Raw genomic sequence first — 14,442 nt, forward strand, 5'->3', positions numbered from 1 at the left:
TGAAATGTTTATAGAATTCATCTCTCCCAGTTTTACCTGCAGTAAATAAGTTTAGTAATTGGTGGGGGTCTGAGCGCCTATTTTCCTGTCATTTGTGTCACATTACCTATGTGGAACTAAAGAGACGTTTTCTAAATGCACCCGTCTTTCAGAAGAAGACAAAGGCAGCAAGATGGCTGCAGCCGATTCTGTGCAGCAGAGACGCCAGTACAGACGACAGAACCAGCAGTCTTCGTCTGGTATGGACACCAAGAAAATGTTTTCTGCTTCCTCATGTGTTGTAGCTCCAGCACTCGGGAGGTGGAGTCAGGAGAGGCCCTGGGGAGTATAAAGCCTTTGAGAGTCCAAAAACCAGCAACCCAGACACACCTGTAAATGTCAGTATTGGGGAGGTAGAGGCAGAAGGGTCAGATACTTATTCTTGATGGTGAACTTGAGATAGCCTGAACTACATGAGGGCACCCCCGCCCCCGCTCTTTTTATGAATTTTATACAAGCAAGTGTTTTACCTATGTGAATGTCTGTGCACCGTGTGTATATCCGATCTCAGAGGGGACCAGAAGAAGGTCCCTGGGATCTGGACCTGTAGACATTATTATGAGCCACCATTTGGGTGCTGGGAATTGTACTGAGACCCCTGGAAGAGCAGCCAGTATCCTAAACCTCTGAGCCCTGCTTCTGAATGGGAGGAGGTGAGGGACAGTGTTTGCCTTCCTGGGAAGGTCTGTGTCTCAGTTGGCTACTATGTGTGTTTCTTTGTTTCTTTTTTGTTTTTGTTTTTGTTTTTTGAAACAAGATTCCTCTATAACTTTGGAGCCTGTCCTGTAACTAGCTCTTATAGACCAGCCTGGCCTCGAATGATCTGCCTTCCTCTGCCTCCCGAGTGCTGGGATTAAAGGCTAGTGCTACCACTTAAGGCTTCTTTCTTATTTTAAGCCCTTAAATTTTTCTTTTAAATTGTTACATTGTTAGGAAAGAGGTAAATTTGGCCAGGATTGTGGCGTGTGGTCTGGTGCAGGTTACTGTGTGCAAAACCCTGGGCTTTAATTCCCAGCATTAATAAAAATAAGGTAATTGACCTAGAGCACAGTAAATCAGAAAATGAAAATGGATAACTAATATATCCCCTAATATGCTGGAGTCTGTCATTTTAGAATATCTTAACTAGTTTTGTGAATCATTCATTTTTTTGTTTGTATTTGGTGGGCATTAAGGCTGCTTTTAGGTATTTTGTTTGCTTAGCAGTAGGCAGTGAAAATTTCTGATAATTGTAATTGTTGGCTTAAAGAAAAAGCGTGCAGAAGCCTGATGTTTACATCAAATGCTCTGTTCGTGGGTTCTGGTAGGTTTGGTTTGGTTTTGAGACAGGCTTGCCTTGAACTTGTAGCCAGAAATGACCTTAAATATGTGATCTTTTGTCTGCCTCTTAAATATTGAGATTTATAGCCTTGCACCACTGCAGCCAATTTTATGCAGTGCTGGGGATGCGTGGTAAGGCTAGCGTTGTACTAACAGCCATACCCCAGTCCCGCAGGAGATTATTGTAATTATTATAGCAACAGTTTTTATTTTGTATTTCAAGTAACTTATTGATGCTTTTCTTTTACTGCTGGCATCGAACCCAGTGTCTGCTCTTGAAGCTTTACTTTATTAATTGGAAATAATTGCTCGATTTTATTTTGTCTTGTTTCTGAGATAGTCTAGTGCTCACAGGCTGACCTTTGACTTGCTGTGTTGCTGAGACTGGTGTTGAGCTTGTTGAGATTTTCCTGCCTTTACTTCCCTTGTCATCAGATGGACATACAAAAGACTGATTTAAAATCCCTAGATTTCTTAGAAGTGCATTCAGACCTCTGCACTCTTGATATTATAGGAGCCTTGTGTTGGTTTTCTGCTGGGTTTGGAGATGTTGACTGTCACTATAATTGTCCTGATTAAATTTTTCTGATGGCACTGAGAATTGAATCCATGACTTTATGCCATACTAGGTAAATACTGTGTCACTGAGTCTTAGCCACTAACATTTTCCCCAGTGCTGGGGTAGAACCTAGGACTTTGAGCGTGCAGTGTAAAGGGGAGCAGGGTGAGTGATAGAGGCGTGTGTGTGTGTGTGTGTGTGTGTGTGTGTGTGTGTGTGTGTGTGTGATATTTTGTTGTTGTTCTTTGCTCTGTGATTACAGACTCTGGCTCCTCTTCCACCTCAGAAGATGAGCGGCCCAAGAGATCCCATGTGAAGAATGGTGAGGTAGGCAGGCGGCGGAGACATTCCCCTTCTCGGAGTGCCTCTCCATCACCTCGGAAGCGCCAAAAGGAGACTTCCCCTCGGTAACAACCTTCATTAATGCTTTTGGCTAATCTGTACCTTACAGGGTGGGCTGCAAAATTATTTTAGCATTGGGCTAGATTCTCTCTGTCATTAGAGATGTGGGATCTGGGGTTTTGGATAGCTTGGTGTTTTTATTATTATTATTATTATTTATTTTTTCTTGCTGTTGGTAGTTCTTAACATTAAAACTAGACAAGGTTTGAGTGATTGCCTTATTTGTGCATGGATAGAGAGAGCAGTTAAATCACAGCGTTAATTCTAGACATTTTGAAGCTTTAAACAATGCCTTCGCAAGTGAGGCATTTCTTGAGTGAATAGAGTTCTTGACATTTGTTTTTCTCCGCTGCTCTCAGGATGCAGATGGGAAAGCGATGGCAATCGCCAGTGACTAAAAGGTTGGTTAGACACCATTCCTGTAAATCAGGGGACGTTCCAGGTTACTGCATTTTCTGTTCAGGTGGCTGTCCCCTTTACAGGTGCATTGTGTCAGTGGAGAAAGTCTAAAGTTGGTTTGGTGTGTGTTTTGGTTTTTCTGTGTGTTAGATGAATAATAAAAAAGCTTCATGTGAGGTGTTGATTTTACAGCCTTTTCTACACTCAGTAGGGGATGACCTTTGTATTAGGGTGACGTAAACAAAGCAAGAAAAACTAAAGGAGAAACTTAAATGCTGAAAATGAATGTAAGAGTTGGTTATGTAGTCCTTGCAGAAGTGTGGGGAACTGTGAGGTAAAAGTTTTCACTGTGTTTATATTTGTCCTGTGTATGTGTAGACACACACACGCCACAGAGGACACCTGTAATAGCTGGTTCCCTCCATTCGCTATGTGAGTCCTGGGAATCGAACTCACTCAATTCTTCAGGTTTGGGGGCAAGTGCCTTTATCTGCTGAGCTCACCTCACCAGCGTGGCTTTCTCCCCCTGCCTCCCACTTACTGAATTTTTTTTGATCATATGTTTATGTAAAACTAATATTTTACATCCAAACTCTATATAAAAATCTTATAATGGGCTGGGCGTGGCAGTGTACACCTTTAATCCCAGCACTCAGGAGGCAGGGGCAGGTGAAAATCTCTCTGACTGAGTTCAAGGCCAGTCTGGTCTGTATAGAGTGAGTTCCAAGATAGCCAGGGCTACATAGAGAAACCCTGTCTCATACGACAACAAAAAAACCCTTTAAATTCAGACCTGTTTCCCAAGTGAGAAAACACAGGGAGAAGTGTCCACACAGGGTCTTTGACCTGTGCCATTGACGTCTGTCATCTGTCTGTATCCCTTTTCTGAATACAGGTTGAACATCCCCTGTCTAAACTTCTTGGGAGTGGAGATACTTTCTGTTTCCACCTTTTTCCATTTTAAAATCTTTTAGAAAGACTTTTGGGAAGCAGCCATGGAACAGTGGCGTATTCATGCTGTAGAGGGAACTGTTTCATGATAATGAAAAATAGAGATATGAAAGAAAGAAGTTGGATACAAAAATATTTTTCTCCCAACTACAGTGACTTCTGACTTCAGTGAAATTGCTTAACTGAACATCAAAAAACATAAAAATTGCTTTACACAGGCTCGTGTTAGTGTTATAACCCTTCCCGCCACCCCGAATTACAGAACTAGGTTTGGTTCTGGGGTGATTCTTCAGAACAGTAAAATCAGAATTAATATTCTAGCCAGGTATGGTGGCACATTTCTTTAATCCCAAACACTAGTGGTCCACATAGTCAGTTCCAGAACAGCCAGGGTTCTGTGGAGAGACAACTGTCTCAAGAAACAACAACAACAAAAACGAATATTCTCTACCCTGCCCAGTGGTTTTAGGTTTTATTAGTAGCTTCAAATTTAAAGCTGTTGGAGATCACCATCCGTCCTGGGCACGGTGCCACACTCAGGATGCAGAGACCAACCAGGGCTATGCAACAAGAGTCTTTCTCAGAAAGCAAAACAAACTTTGAGTTGTTTCAGATAGGGTCTTTGTATGTGCCCCTATGTAAACCAGGCTGACCTAGCACTCACAGGGATTCACCTGCCGCTGTCTCCTGGGAGCTGGGGTTAAAGGGGTGCACCGCCACACCTAACAGAAAATAGTTATTTTAAGTTATGAATCAGTATCATATTTTTGATGTTTGTTTTGAGACAGGGTTTCCTCTGTGTCAACATGGCTGTCCCAAAACTCACTCTGTAGACCAGGCTACCCTCAAACTCAGAAATCTGCCTGCCATTGCCCAGTTCAGTATATTTTAGGAAGGATAAAGTTAAACGTGATTTTGAGTGTTTATGTAAAGTGCTAAGATGAAGCACTAATCACAGATCATCTGCAAATCTAAGTCAAATCTGATTGGAAATGAAATCTGCTGTGAATTTATGGTTTTTCTCTATGTAGTCTCAAATAGAAGCCGGGCAGGACCTGGTAAACTTTAGAAGCTGAGTTCTGGGTTCATAGCTTCAGTCCTGTCTGGGCAAGGAGTCCAGAACCGTTTACATTGACTTCTCTCTCAATGTGTGTCAATTTGCCTCAAAGGTGACAAAGTAGCTTAACCTTCATTTAAGTCTTTCTTGAAGCAGCTTCTAGCTGGTTAATGCATGTTCGTGTGTTACTTGTGTTATTTAAGTCTGTTACAGAACTCAGAATTGGGGTGTGTTGGTTTCTTGAGTATATTTTTAACCACATCACCCCTAGAGCAGCCTCATCCTGACTTTGTCGTTTGTCTTTAGGGTATCATTAAGTATGATACTCAGTTCCTTTTCAGTGCTGCACATATGTTTTTAGTACAGCTGAGAGGTAGAGTACTTGTGTGCAGTGTGCGTGCCCTGTATACTGTAGAGAAGGGGCAGCTTGGAGCAGTATCTCCAGGTTTGGGCCTTAAGCCTTTGGTGTATATTTAACATCTTAAAAATTTCTCAAAAAATTAAAATACCTGAAAAGCCTTTTCAAAGCCCAGCTTGACTGGATTTTTCCCTGACGTGGTCCACATAAGTCTCAGATAAGTTTCCCAGTTGATTGTCATGTGTATCCCAACTAAAAAAGTTCTAGTCATAATCGTTTGAAAATTTTCACTTCCTCTGTTGGGTGGTTTATGTTACAACCAGATACCTATTTCTGTCAGAAGCTAGCATCACAAAGCTGTGATTTACCCATTTCAAAAGTAAAACATTTTTAAATTTTGTTTTTAATGTTGGCTGCTACCCAGGGTCTCAGCTTTAGGCTGAGAAAGCATGCTCTGGAACATAGAGTACATCTCTACCTTGGGCTATTGGCTGGCCGTGTACTTCCTGCGGCCTTTGCTTACACATCTTACTGACCGAGAATCAACTCTTGCTTTAGCGGTAGAAGGAGGAGAAGCCCCTCCCCACCACCAGCCAGAAGGCGAAGATCTCCTTCTCCAGCTCCTCCTCCTCCTCCTCCCCCTCCTCCTCGGCGGCGCAGATCTCCCACCCCACCACCCCGACGAAGGTACTGTGTCCGAGAGACTCATGGTGGCTCTGGGTCTTTACCGTGGAAGTTGTGTTGTGTGTGTGGTAACATTGCATTTTTAGTCATAAAAGGTCACATAGTAAATGTGTGCTCCCTTATAGAAAAATCCCAGAACACACGACTATGCAGAAACAGAAGTTAGGAGCCAAGTATATTACTTCTGCTTGGAATCTCAACTCTTGGAAGACTGAGGCAGGAGGATTTTGAGGTAGAGGCCAGTCTGGGTCATAGAGCAGCCAAATCCTTGGTGTCTGGAATAAGCGGGGAGTGAGGAATGGCAATGGCAGCACAACCGTGGGAGGTTCTAGAACCATCCATCCATTTGTGCACATGAACAGCTGCACTGCTCTGTTATTGGCCATGTGCATTTGGGATTCTTGGTAATACTGTACTAGTTATGCAGAAGTAGAAGAGCTAGCAGTCCCGAATTGAGGGTGTTCTATGAAGTGAGAAACCAGAAGTCTTCGAGAAATGTCAGTCACAGGCTGTGTGTGTTAGCACACACCCCTAATCCCAGTTCTTAGGAGATGCAGGAAGAGCACTAGTTTGGAGGCAGCCTAAACTATATCAGGAGTTCGCATCCATTGGCATGTATAGCTAGACTCTGTCTTAAAGGAAACCGTATGAGCATGTGACCCAGGGTGAGGTGTCAGCTCGGGCACAGCAAGAGAATGAAGAATGGTACAGGTTAGTGGGCAGAGAAGTAGGCGGTAACTGGTTAGTTTATTCCTGTACGTCTGTAGATACAAAAGGGGGGAAGTGTGGTTGTTTTGGTTGTAACTTTGGTGTGTGTCGGGGATGAGTCCATGGCAGACGAACTGTACAAGAATGGTTTTCTTTTACTTTTTCCTATATTTATTCCGTGTGAAATAGAGAAAGGGAAACACCTTTTTGGAGGAGTTTTGTTCTTTAACAGGATCTTAGTATGTATACCTTGCTGGCTTCGGATTTAGGGCTGTCTCAATACTTGCCAAGAACTGAACTTACAATTGAAGCCACTATGCCTAGCTAGAGTTACTAAATGATTGCCCAGTTCGCTCTACCACCTGTCTGAAGATTGCTTATTGTAAACCAGTTCTGAGCAGGAATTTGTGCTGGAAGACCCAAGTCCAAATTGCAATTAGTCTGAATGTTGTATTGAGGCCTAATTCCTAGGTGACATAAGACTACTTTGTTGCACCTGTAAGAGAAAAGCCAGATAGAACTTTCAGAAATCCCTTTGCCTGGGGCTGGAGAGATGGCTCAGAGGTTAAGAGCATTGCCTGCTCTTCCAAAGGTCCTGAGTTCAATTCCCAGCAACCGCATGGTGGCTCACGACCATCTATAATGGGATCTGGTGCCCTCTTCTGGCCTGCAGGCATACACACAGACAGAATATTGTATACAAAATAAATAAATAAATATTTAAAAAAAATCCCTTTGCCTGGCAGTGAACTTGTACTAAAAAGCTGTCCTTTGAAGAAGACTGGACAGTCTGTGTTAGGAGCTTATTCAATGACCTAGGATGCTAGTGCCGAGGAGATAGCACATATTTTGGTGTGTACATGAGTGTTTTGTCTGCATGTATGTGCACTGTATCTTGTACCTGTGGAAACCAGAATGGCGTTGAATTCCTTTGAATTTGAGTTACGAACTTTTGTGAGCTACAGTGTGAATGCTGGGCCCCAAGAACTGATCTACAGCCCCTGTCACAAAGAACTCAGTAAAACAGACTTTCTCAGTTGGCCAGTGTTATTTATTACCTGGCAACAGCTGATGCTCAGTTACCACAATGCAGCGTGAGGTTCTCTTACTGTGAAATAGTGAATTGGTTCTATGCAAATTCTATTGAGTTGGTGAATTTAAATTGTTTCTGAAAGTTGCAGATTTTTCCATTAAACACAACACAGTACCCTCTTGACAGGGTACGGTGGTGATCTTACTTTGAAATATATCCCCTGGCATAGTGCTGGCTATAGGACATTTACAACTGCTTACTTTTTATTTATTTAATTTTCCTAGTTCTGGGTTAGCTAGCAACATGGCTTAGTGAGTAAAAATAGTTGCCACACAAATGTACTGACCTAAGTCCACATAAAGGTTGATGAGAAAATTAATTCCCCTGACCTCAGCTTACCACTCACTTCCACACATGCATGGTGTTGACCATGCACACACCCAAGTAACAAATAAATGGGTTTTGCTTTCTGAAATCTGTCGGTTTCAGCTTAACGATGTGTTTTTTCCTAGGACTCCTTCTCCTCCTCCACGCCGCCGCTCGCCTTCTCCAAGAAGATACTCTCCTCCCATCCAGAGGAGATACTCTCCTTCCCCACCTCCGAAGAGGAGAACCGCCTCACCCCCACCCCCGCCCAAGCGAAGGGCATCACCATCTCCACCACCAAAGCGCCGTGTCTCCCACTCTCCGCCTCCCAAACAAAGAAGCCCCCCAGTCACCAAGAGACGCTCACCCTCCTTATCTTCAAAGCATAGGAAAGGGTCTTCCCCAGGCCGTTCCACCCGGGAGGCCCGGTCACCACAACCAAACAAACGGCATTCGCCCTCACCACGTCCTCGAGCTCCTCAGACCTCAAGTCCGCCCCCTGTTCGAAGAGGAGCGTCGGCATCACCCCAAGGAAGGCAGTCCCCATCTCCAAGTACTAGGCCTATTAGGAGAGTCTCCAGGACTCCGGAGCCTAAAAAGATTAAAAAGTAAAAATATTTAATGCTTTTTTGTTAGGAATACATAGTGCATAACATGTAGAATCTACCCCCCTCCCTTATTGAACAGTTATAAAATAATAAGCAAGCCAGGCAGCAGTAATGGTGCACACTTTTAATCCCAGCACTCGGGAGGCAGAGGCAGGCAGATCCCAGTGAGTTCAAGGCCAGCCTGGTCTACAGAGTGAGTTTCAGGATAGCCAAAGCTACACAGAGAAAACCTGTCTCAAAAAACAATAATAATAATAATTATCAAACTTTGGGTACTGTTCATCTTTTCCACTTTGAACCTAGTTCCTTGTGGTATCAGTGCCGGAGAACTTTACTTGGTTCTTAGCTTCTGGTATCTTAGTCTAAGATGAAAAAACCTTTTTCTCTTTATTATTTTATGTAAATGGGTGTTTGACCCATATATGTTTGTATGCTGCCAGTGGGCAGTGTCACAAGGACTGAAGCAGGTGTCAGAGCCCCTGTAAAGGTAGTTGCAGTTAATTGTGAGTGCTGGGAAACGAACCCTGGTTCTCTCGGAGAACAGCCAGTGCTCATAACCACTGAGCCCGTCTCCAACCCCAGAAAAATATTTAATACTGAGACAAAGCAGGCTTCGAGAAGCTAAGAAACTGCTGTTCCTAGTGTAGTCCATCATCAGTACAGTGATAGAGAATTGTGGGCATGAGTGACCCCAAGGCTTGGGTGATAGAAAAGCAAGTTTCTGACCTCCTTTGCATGCCTCTTCTCAATGCTGTGTTCTTTGTTTTCCCTTTCCGTCTAGGGCTGCCTCACCAAGTCCTCAGTCTGTAAGAAGAGTATCTTCTTCCCGATCTGTCTCTGGATCTCCTGAGCCAGCAGTTAAAAAGCCTCCAGCACCTCCGTCTCCTGTCCAGTCTCAGTCACCCTCCACAAACTGGTCTCCCGCGGTACCAGTCAAAAAGGCTAAAAGCCCAACTCCAAGTCCTTCCCCTGCCAGGGTGTGTATGTGCCTTGTTTGGGACAGCTTTACAATTAATTAGTTAACTGGGGTTGAGGTGATGGATGGTGGGTGCTTACAGTCCCAGCACCTGGTGGGCAGCAGCAGAGTCAGGAGTTGAAGGCCAACCTGGGCTACACGGTGACCCTATCTCAAAAACAATTAAATTACAAGTTAGTCAGTTAAATTCATACATAAATTTAGTGTAAAGACAGTCTCTGTTATATGGTGGTTCAGTTAAATAATCATTCTGTGGTGTGAAGTTGATTTTTATTCAGTAGAAACCATACTTTGAATTTGAATTTTGATCCTCTTTTTAGGTTAGTAAACAGCAGAAACTACTGTTGACATACTGAAATTGAGTAAATTATATGAACCATTCAACATATTACAGTCAGCTTTGTACTAGTTGACTGCCTAGCTGTTTGGTTTTTTAAAAATATTTATATTTTGCATACATTGGTGTTTTTGCCATGAGTGTTGAGTCTCCTGGAGCTAGAATTACAGACAGTTGTGAGCTGCCATGAGAATTGAACCCGAGCAGTCAGTGCTCTTAACCACTGAGCCATCTCCCTCGCCCCCTAGCTGTTGTAAGCATGCTGGAAGCCATTGGGCTAACCATGGTATTCAGTAGATGTAACGATAGATTCTCTTAGATGGACTATAACTTAGAGGGCTTGTGAGGATGCAGCCCCGTTGTGGAACATCTAGGCTAGTGAGTCAGATTAAAAAGTAAAAATATTTCATCCTTTTTTTGTTAGGAATACATAGTTGTATAACATGTAGAATTCCCCCCCTTATTAAACAGTTATAAAATAATAAGCAAGCCAGGCAGTAATGGCGCATGCTTTTAATCCCAGTACTCGGGAGGCAAAGACAGTAACTAATAGTGGGTACAGGTGTCTGCCTCCATGCCTCCAGTCTCAAAGCCTGAGTTCGATCCCTAGGACCCCGTGGTAGGAGAGAACCATCTCTGTGCAGCAGAGAGAAGCAAGCCACTCCCACTTTTAAAGTAGACATTCAGTTTATCCTGACATTGTTTGAGCTCCTCATCACGTATTGAAATCCTACTTTGTATTAGCCAAGTATTTGAGTGGTTTCTGATTGCCCCTCATTTAAGGTTCATGTTTAGGAGCTGGAAGGCAACTCATGGTTAGCCCACGGTTCCAGCTATTGACTCCTCATTCACATCCTGGAGTTGGAAACTGGCTTAGGATTAGAAGGAAACTGTGCATTCAGTCAGTGTCGAGTCGAGGCTCTTCCTGCTGGATTTGTGGGCAGGCCCTGACACTGGTTGTTTCACCTCTCTGAGAACCCTTGTTGGTGCTAGTTGTCTTTTTACTTCTGTGGAGCATGTATTTGTCTGTTTAAGATTCCCTCAAAATAAAACGGGATTTTAATCAGATTGATTACCTCACTGTTTCTTTCTGGGTTTCTAGAATTCTGATCAAGAAGGAGGTGGAAAGAAGAAAAAGAAGAAGAAGGACAAGAAACACAAAAAGGATAAGAAACACAAGAAGCACAAAAAACACAAGAAGGAGAAGACTGTGGCTGCAGCCCCTGCAGCTCCTGCAGCCCCTGCAGCTGTTTCTGCTGCCACAACCACGTCAGCACAGGAAGAGCCTGCGCCAGCACCAGAGCCCAGGAAGGTATTCACACACCGCCTGGCTCCTTCATCTGTGCTCGTGGCTAATGTTTCCTCTGACCTGACCTTCCAGGAACCAAGGGGAAGAGTACAAATGGCTTCCCAAAAACTTAATGCTAGAATGCTTTGAGTTTTGACTTGTTGAGACTGGGTTCCTCTGTAGCTTTGGATCCTGTCCTAGAGCTAATTCTTGCAGATCAGTTTGGCCTTGAACTCAAAGAGATCTGCCTGCCCATCAGTGTGTATGTGGAAGCCATTGGTGCCCCCCCTTTTGTCATATTTTTATTACATTTTACTTGTGTGCACATACACACAAAGGTCAAGACAATTTGCAGAGTTAATTCTAGCCTTGCACCATATGAAATCCTTAGGATTGAACACAAATCATCAGGATTGGTGGCAAGCTTCCCTAGCTATCTTTCCTAAAGTTCGCTATTTCAGGTAGACTGAACTACCAATTAGACCACCTCTTCAGCACTTGGGTCTGCCGGGGCATTGCTACCTGGGGATCCTAACTCAGGTTCTCATACTTGTGTAGCAAGCATAGGGATATAACTGCTGGGGGAACTCCGTCTACATAGCTGTTTGTGGAGCACTTGGTTAACATGCTCAAGGCCCCCTGGATGTGTTCCTCTAGCCCCAGATACCCTGGGTGTGGTAGTATGGGTGCGTGTAAGTAAGCACAGCACCTGAGAGGCTGAGACAGAAAGATCAGAAGCCCCTTAACAAGTTGTAAACAAGCCTAGGGTAGAGAGAAGTCATGATGGAAAGTGGGTGGGTTTGTGTGTGCAGAGCATCTCCCAGCGTGTCTCAGGACTTACCATCTGCATGGTTTGCCTTTGTTTTCCAGGAGACTGAAAGTGAAGCTGAAGACAACCTTGATGACCTAGAAAGGCACCTGCGGGAAAAGGCCCTGCGATCCATGCGGAAGGCTCAAGTGTCCCCACAGTCCTAGGTGGACATGTTTGTTACGTTGTAAATTTTATTTGGTTTGTACTCAATTCAATTTCAAAATCGCTAAAATGTGTTTGAGCTTTAGACTATAACATTTGTTGTAATAATTGCTAGGTTGAAGTTCACCATGTTTTTTAAAAAGGGGGGGCATGGATTTGCATTACACAGGTGTCCATGGTGTATTAGTGACATTCTTCCATTGACATTTAGAGTGGACTACTTTAAGCCAAAAAAAATTTTTAAGGGGCGTTTAGATATTGTTGGCATTTTTACCGTCCTTTTAAATGCCCTTGCCTCTCCCCAGAGGTCCCCCCCTTTTTTTTTCTTGTTTTTCTTGAATTTTAGCACCATGTAAATTATGCTTTCAACCTTGTATAGGTTTGTAAGCTTGCCCAGAAATGAGACCACTGTTAAGTACCACAAGGGTCTGAGTGTTTTAATGCGGCAAATACTTCTGTTGTCTGTGGAGTCTCCGCTGACAGCTCGGGATTCCAGCTCTAGGTAGCCGGGGAGGCACTGCTTATGGATGCCGGAGATTCTGTCCATGAATGACAGGTTCAGAAGTTGATTAGAACTCTGGAATTTTGGTTGGCTTCTGTTTTGTTTTCTTTCTCCCCCTTTTTTCTTTATCTTTTGTAAAGGCAATTTACTAGACCTAGCAAGGATCCTTCAGTTAGATAAATTTGTTTTATGAAACTTCATGGCTCCCATCCAGAATTTTTTTCCTTATTCTTCCAATTGGCACACACAACTGAAGAGCTCTTGCATTGGCAGGCTGGGAGGGCCTGGACTTGGACATAGTGTCTTGGTTTCACTTGTTTTATTTTATTTTATTTTTTAACTAAAGCTATATAAAGCTTGTGGATTAAACAGAATAAATTTCTAAATTTAAGAATGTTGCCATTCACTTTTTTACTAAACTTACCTAGGTACTGCAAGACAACTCTACCTTCTTAGTAGAGCTAGGTGTACAGGGTAAATAAAGCAATGAAACAGGGTTTACCCTTTTTATTTAGTAATTAGCCTGCAAAGAGTGCTAGGACGGGCAAGTATGAGACCTCAGGCACCAGGAGTCTGCAAATGAGTGCTACAGCTCTGGAAAGAAACTCTGCTTCACTACTAAAGGGGAAACCCCTGGAGTGTAGCAGTCTCCTCCAGCTCAGGCGAAAAGTTACATTTTCTGCTTAGCTCATAATAGAGTTTCCCACCCAGTGTAACTCGCTTCTGGTTTTTCTGCTCAGCACCTCTAAGGGGACTCTTAGCAGAAGAACCTGCTCCACACTGTTGAAAGCTCTTCACCAAAAAATATTTTTGGTTTTTCAAGACAGGGTTCTCTGTAACAGTCCTAGCTGTCCTGGAACTGCTCTTGTAGACCAGACTGGCCTTGCACTCAGAGATCTGACTGCCTCTGCCTAGGATTAAAGACGTGCGCCACCACCAAGTAGTCACCCAAAAATCTTTTAAGGAGTCCAGGAGTGTGGCTGCCTCTGCCAGGGTAGGAAAAGGACAGCCTGGGCCTGAACAGGCAGGGGGCTTATATAAGGCTTCTTAGGGGAAGACCAGGGTAAAGATTTTCTGCTCAGGGATTGGCTGCTTTAGTTGCTCAGGGGCAGACTTTTCTTGCACTCTGGTTTCAGAGTCAGGGTGTGTTCCTTTGGTTCTGGGTTCAGGGCGAATGTGGTTCTTTCACTGGCTCTGTTTTTGTTTTGTTTTGTTTGTTTGTTTTTTTGGGGGGGCCCTTTTACCATACAATCTGAGCTGAGAATTTAGACCCATGGTTAAAATTGATAGTAATTTCTAACCGTTGAAACAGAAGCACAAAGTGCCCACATCTTAATTTCAGGAAAACTTGGGGGGGTTGGGTTTGTTTGTTTGTTTGAGCTTTTATTTGTTTTTTTGTTTTTTACTTTTATCCAAAAGTTACAGACAAGACCTCAGTAGTGATGGACAGATTATATACATGGTATCTATGGGGGTGTAACAAGGAAAGGGGCATTAAATGAAGACCGTCCTGAAGGCCTCCACTGGGATAGCAGAGTCTCACATGAGTGCAGAGCTTTCCAGGTTCTTCCGTGTGTTAACAGGTGGAAACTAAACTCATATGGGAGGAGCCAAGTTCAGCGTCTGGAAGCTTCCTCCCAGTATAAACCATGAACACCGCTGGAGTATTTCCATCTGTTTACCCTTCATTTGGAGCATTTTTGATTTGACTCCTGTTACTCATGAGTTTTCATTCTTTTTTTTTTTTTTATGTATACAATATTCTGGCTGTGTGTATGCCTGCAGGCCAGAAGAGGGCACCAGACCCCTTTACAGATGGTTTTGAGCCACCATGTGGTTGCTGGGAATTGAACTCGGGACCTTTGGAAGAGCAGGCAATGCT

The 14,442-nt window shown here is 43.5% G+C and overlaps 1 protein-coding gene across 7 annotated transcripts in view; it reads left to right on the forward strand.

Moving 5' to 3' along the window:
- Srrm1 (serine and arginine repetitive matrix 1) overlaps positions 1-12,954 on the forward strand; it is a 32,378-nt gene extending 19,424 nt beyond the window's left edge. For 2 of the 7 annotated variants that reach the window (XM_087907026.1, XM_048443188.3), the window contains 8 exons: positions 153-239; positions 2,181-2,325; positions 2,680-2,721; positions 5,644-5,772; positions 8,023-8,484; positions 9,266-9,461; positions 10,900-11,109; positions 11,956-12,954. In XM_087907026.1, the coding sequence (XP_087763152.1) occupies positions 153-239; positions 2,181-2,325; positions 2,680-2,721; positions 5,644-5,772; positions 8,023-8,484; positions 9,266-9,461; positions 10,900-11,109; positions 11,956-12,060 (1,376 nt within the window). In that variant the 3' untranslated portion in view covers positions 12,061-12,954. The remainder of the gene's footprint in view (positions 1-152; positions 240-2,180; positions 2,326-2,679; positions 2,722-5,643; positions 5,773-8,022; positions 8,485-9,265; positions 9,462-10,899; positions 11,110-11,955) is intronic. The other 5 variants (XM_087907029.1, XM_087907028.1, XM_087907027.1 and 2 more) reach the window with 5 other exon arrangements.
- The last annotated feature ends 1,488 nt before the right edge of the window (positions 12,955-14,442 follow it).

This window comes from Myodes glareolus, chromosome 6 (genome assembly GCF_982192425.1).
Source record: "Myodes glareolus chromosome 6, mMyoGla1.1, whole genome shotgun sequence".
Classification (NCBI taxonomy): Eukaryota; Metazoa; Chordata; class Mammalia; order Rodentia; family Cricetidae; genus Myodes; species Myodes glareolus.